This window comes from Ailuropoda melanoleuca, unplaced genomic scaffold (assembly GCF_002007445.2).
Source record: "Ailuropoda melanoleuca isolate Jingjing unplaced genomic scaffold, ASM200744v2 unplaced-scaffold5709, whole genome shotgun sequence".
Lineage (NCBI taxonomy): Eukaryota > Metazoa > Chordata > Mammalia > Carnivora > Ursidae > Ailuropoda > Ailuropoda melanoleuca.
In genome coordinates this window covers 1-4,209 of record NW_023230603.1, presented here as the reverse complement: position 1 = coordinate 4,209, position 4,209 = coordinate 1, and the positions used below count along the sequence as shown (strand labels likewise).

General features: G+C 47.5%; 1 protein-coding gene across 1 annotated transcript; it reads right to left on the bottom strand.

Annotated features, from left to right (window-relative positions):
* Positions 1–6: 6 nt before the first annotated feature.
* LOC105239822 (phospholipid phosphatase 6) lies at positions 7–1,303 on the bottom strand. Its single transcript, XM_011231201.3, has one exon. It carries the CDS (start codon positions 1,107–1,109, stop codon positions 228–230), a length of 882 nt encoding a protein of 293 aa, XP_011229503.2. The 5' UTR covers positions 1,110–1,303; the 3' UTR covers positions 7–227.
* Positions 1,304–4,209: the final 2,906 nt, after the last annotated feature.

Genomic DNA, 4,209 nt, shown 5'->3' with positions numbered 1-4,209 from the left:
TTTTTTTTTTTTTTTTTTTTTTTTTGCTTTCTGTAATATGGCTGTGGTCATAATGGCCAGCATTCTCCAGCCTAGCAACCCATCAAGACGGAATGACACCTGAAATCCCAAACGAAGCCTGAAATGTCCTTGGAGGGACAAGCAGGATTGCCACTGGTTTATACTGACTGGCTTCATCGCTTGTGGAATCCTTCAGCTCTCCTGGTGCCACAATGAATGAAGTGGTGTCATTGTTGGTTCCACAGTACGAAGAGGACCCGGGCATTGTGCGGTGAAAGCCAGCAATAGTCCACGATGCTGTACTGCGTGTAGCCCAGAAAAAAGCCAAAAGCCACGTCAGTGACATTGTGCCGCCCCAGCATGACCCTGGAGAAGCCCACGATGAAGGCCCATAGGACCACAAGCACCCTCAGCGGAATGGCCAGCACCAAGTGGTTCAGGATGAACCGGGACACCAGGGCGGCCCTGGTGGCATGGCCCGAGGGGAAGGAGTACTTGTCCACTGAGAGGGTGACAAACATGTCCATCTGGTTGTGAGCCGGGCGGCGCCTGCGCACCAGCCCCTTGATCAGGGCCACCAGCAGCAGGTCCAACAGCAGGGCGAAGAGCAGGTTCATGAGCACCTCGCGCCCGGCCCAGCTATCGCTCCTGTACAGGCAGTAGAGGGTGCCCAGGAGCCAGGGGATGCCGTGTCCCGAGATCTCCAGCAGCTTCATAAGGGGCCGCATGCTACCCCAGGACGAGTTCTCCCCGGCGCACACCCCCAGCTTCTTGGACAGCCACAGGTCGATGGCCAGCAGGGAGCGCAAGGCGATGCCCAGGAAGGACGGGTTCAGGTCCAAGCGGTCTTCTTCGGGCAGGGGGCCCGGGGGCGCCTGCGAGGGGCCCGCCCCGGCCAGAGGGAAGGAACCGCGGCGGTGCACCGGGCTCTCGGACGCGCGGAGCCGGGCGCAGGTGGGGTCGGCGCCGGGCGCGCGGCTGCTGAGCAGGGACTGGAACTCGAACCTGCCGCCACCGCCGCCGCCGTGGGCCGGGCTGCCGGGGCCGCTGCTGCTCGAGGCGGAGGCGGCCAGCGTGCGTCGGTCCGCGTTCCTCCGGGGGCTCGGCATCGCGGCGGGGGGGCCCGGACCCCAGGAGCCGACGGGCCTAGCGAGAGGCGCCCGGCCCTGCGGCCTCTTCCGCTTCCGCACTGCCCTCCCGGAGGGGCGGGGAGAGGAGCCGGCGAGAGGATGATTGTGACACCTGGCGGAGACGTGGGAGGAAACTGGAATTTCCACTTGAGGAGGGAGAGGGCAGGGGAAGATGGAGGTGTGGGAGGTCCAGGTGAAGGGGTGCGGTGGGGGGAGGGGGTTGATGTCGTGTGTGGGAGTTAAGGAAAAACAGAACTCCGTTTAAAAAACGACACCAAACAAACCCTGTTCTCTATTTTTTGTTTTGAAGATCTCTTGTCCCGGGGTGTTCCTGCCTGACAAGCAAGATGTGTACCTTGGGGTGTACCTCCTGAACCAGTACCTGGAGACAGACTGCTTTCCCTCTGTGTTCCCCATTATGATTCAGCAGAGCATGAGGTTTGAAAAGGTGATCTTGACTCTCTCACTGCCAAATAGAGAAGTTTAAACGTTGTTGTCTGGAGATCATCTCATGGTTCTTATAAAGTTATTTTGTACATTTTCTTTTAAAAAAAAAATGATTTGAAGGCACCTCAGCCCAGTACAAAACCAGAGTTGGAGGACTGGCTTCTGCGTTGTAGGTCTGAGCCAAGTCCTGTCAGCCTAGCGCTACATGCCCTGCTGGATGTTTTCTATTCTTGGAATTCCCATGGCATTTTCTAACTGGAGCAGAGAGCATTTTCTGAATGTTCTTGGAGGTGTTAGAGGCAGTTGCATGACATTTATGACAGGGATTATCAGTAAATAAGTGGACCTTAAGAGCAAACTTTTGTAGACTCAGAAAAATAATGAAGAAACTATATTTGAATTAGTAAAATCCTGTATCTGAAATCCTGTAAGAAAACAAGCCACTTCAGATTTATTGAATGTTCTTAGGTCATCCCTGGTTTATTTAGCTATAGTGATAAAGACTAGGTTCCATTCCAGGGAATAGGAACGTGATATTAATAGAACATTACAACCTTCTTCCCACTTCAATTGAGAATATTCATTTCATTAGTATGAATCATGGACAGTTCTTTGAAGTTTTCATTTTGGAATTTGGAGGCAGAATCAGTTTTGACCTTGATAAGCCTAATGCTTTTCCCCCAAACAATATCGCTGAGCTGCTCTTTGGAGGAGAGTATGAGTATGGGTAGAGCCTATCACTTGTAAAGGTCTGGATGGTGTTGCTCAGAAGGTGACCTGTTTCCAACTGATACTGGGAGAGGAGATGAGGATTGATTTTCTAAAAGGCTAGGGCTGTATGTAGTGTTTTTGGAAATCACAGCAAAAATGTGTGTCTACCACACTGGTTGGATAAGAGAGGAGAGGAATAAATAGACATTACCTTGGGACATATAGTCAGAATCCAGAGGAACCCATTTCTACTATTTAGATATTGGTAGTGGTAGGAAGCAGGTGGTGAAAATGTGTCTATTTTTTCCCCTAAGAATATCCTTATTAGTTTTTCAGGTTTCCTTCTATAGAAGATTTTAAAAAGACTTCTCTTTTTATGAGAAGCCCAGGGATACAAAATCACAGAAGCACAGAATGATAATTCCGTAAATGACCTCGGAGGTCATCTAGTCCAACATCCTTGACTTGTAGAAAGGCGGGGGCGATCAACCTCAGAGACATTAGACTCCAGATGCCGCTACTGCTCTGTTGCAAAGCTGTGCATTTGACGATTGCTGGTCAAACATACCACGGACCATTTTTCTTTTCATAAAATGCAGTCATTTAAAAATGTTGAAATATTGCCCTAGTGTGTGAGCTGTTTGGGTTCATATTCCAGCTTTCTCCTGCCTGGTTCTAGTTTTCTTGTATTTGTTCCATTCTCTGTATTCCATTCTCCATTCTCAAATACTTCAGCAAGTATTGAAGACATGTTCTCCCCCTTGGGCCTTCTGTGTAAAACATTTGGATAAATAAGAAATTGCTCCTCAAGAATGTATGAGACATTATGTTTGAGCAGTTACTCCCCAGGATCATAGTTGAGAAAATCCGTAGACATGGAAGAAGTGAAGGGATGCAAGTACTGAAATAATTCAGGGGAAAGAAAAAAAACCCCTCACCTGCATTTGCTTTATACATCAAAGTCGGTAAGACAAAAATGGATTACGGGGGACAGCCTCCATATTTGTACTTAAAGGTGACCTGGCTTTAGATCAAGAGCAGATTTTAACCATGCTTAAATTTAAACACCATTTAAATCAGATCTTAAATGCCTGAAATCAAACTCTGCTGAAGACTTTTGTTTCTTCGAGGCTTTCAGAGTTCAGGGAGAAGGCGTGTTATGCTTTTAATCTCAGTCCTCTCCCAGACTCTTCAGCTCAAGGACAAAATAAGCAGATTTGGCATTGGCTAGACAGATATCACAACATTTGTCTTGTGCTTCACGATGTACTTTAATCTCATGAGGCCCTCCCTCTCTCTGGTTCTTTAGGATTCTGTAGGAGTGTAGTTACTGGTGCATGGTTTTCTTTTGTATTACACATAGATGGAATTTTTACTTTTGTTCCTTTTTAGCACAACCAATTGCTAATGTCATTTATTCAGTTAACATCATTTAACGAGTGTCTGTGGTATGCAGACTGGTTTTCTAGGTACTCAAGCAAGACTCTGAGGTTGATGCCAGATGTTCTTTTAGCAACAAACTGTAGGGCTAGGTCAAGTTGATGACATTTTGACCATGTGGTAAATCCAGCGAACTCAGATTTTCCTTGTCCTTGGTACTGTGTTTTCATTCTGTAGTCATTTGTTGAACTTTTAACCACGTACCTGTTAAACATACTCCTGTTGAGTTTTAAAATATTATATAGCTGGAATTGACATGTGTTAATTACTTGGAAGAATATAATCTACAGTTTCTCTAAGTACATGTTAATAAATCTTTTTTTTTTTAAAGATTTATTTATTTTATTTATTAGACAGAGAGAGACAGCCAGCGAGAGAGGAAACACAAGCAGGGGGAGTGGGAGAGGAATAAGCAGGCTCCCAGCGGAGGAGCCCGATGTGGGGCTCGATCCCGGAACGCCGGGATCACGCCCTGAGCCGA

Coding starts and splice junctions, on each gene's coding strand:
- LOC105239822 (XM_011231201.3), bottom strand. CDS start 1,109: ATGCCGAGCCCCCGGAGGAACGCGGACCGACGCACGCTGGCCGCCTCC.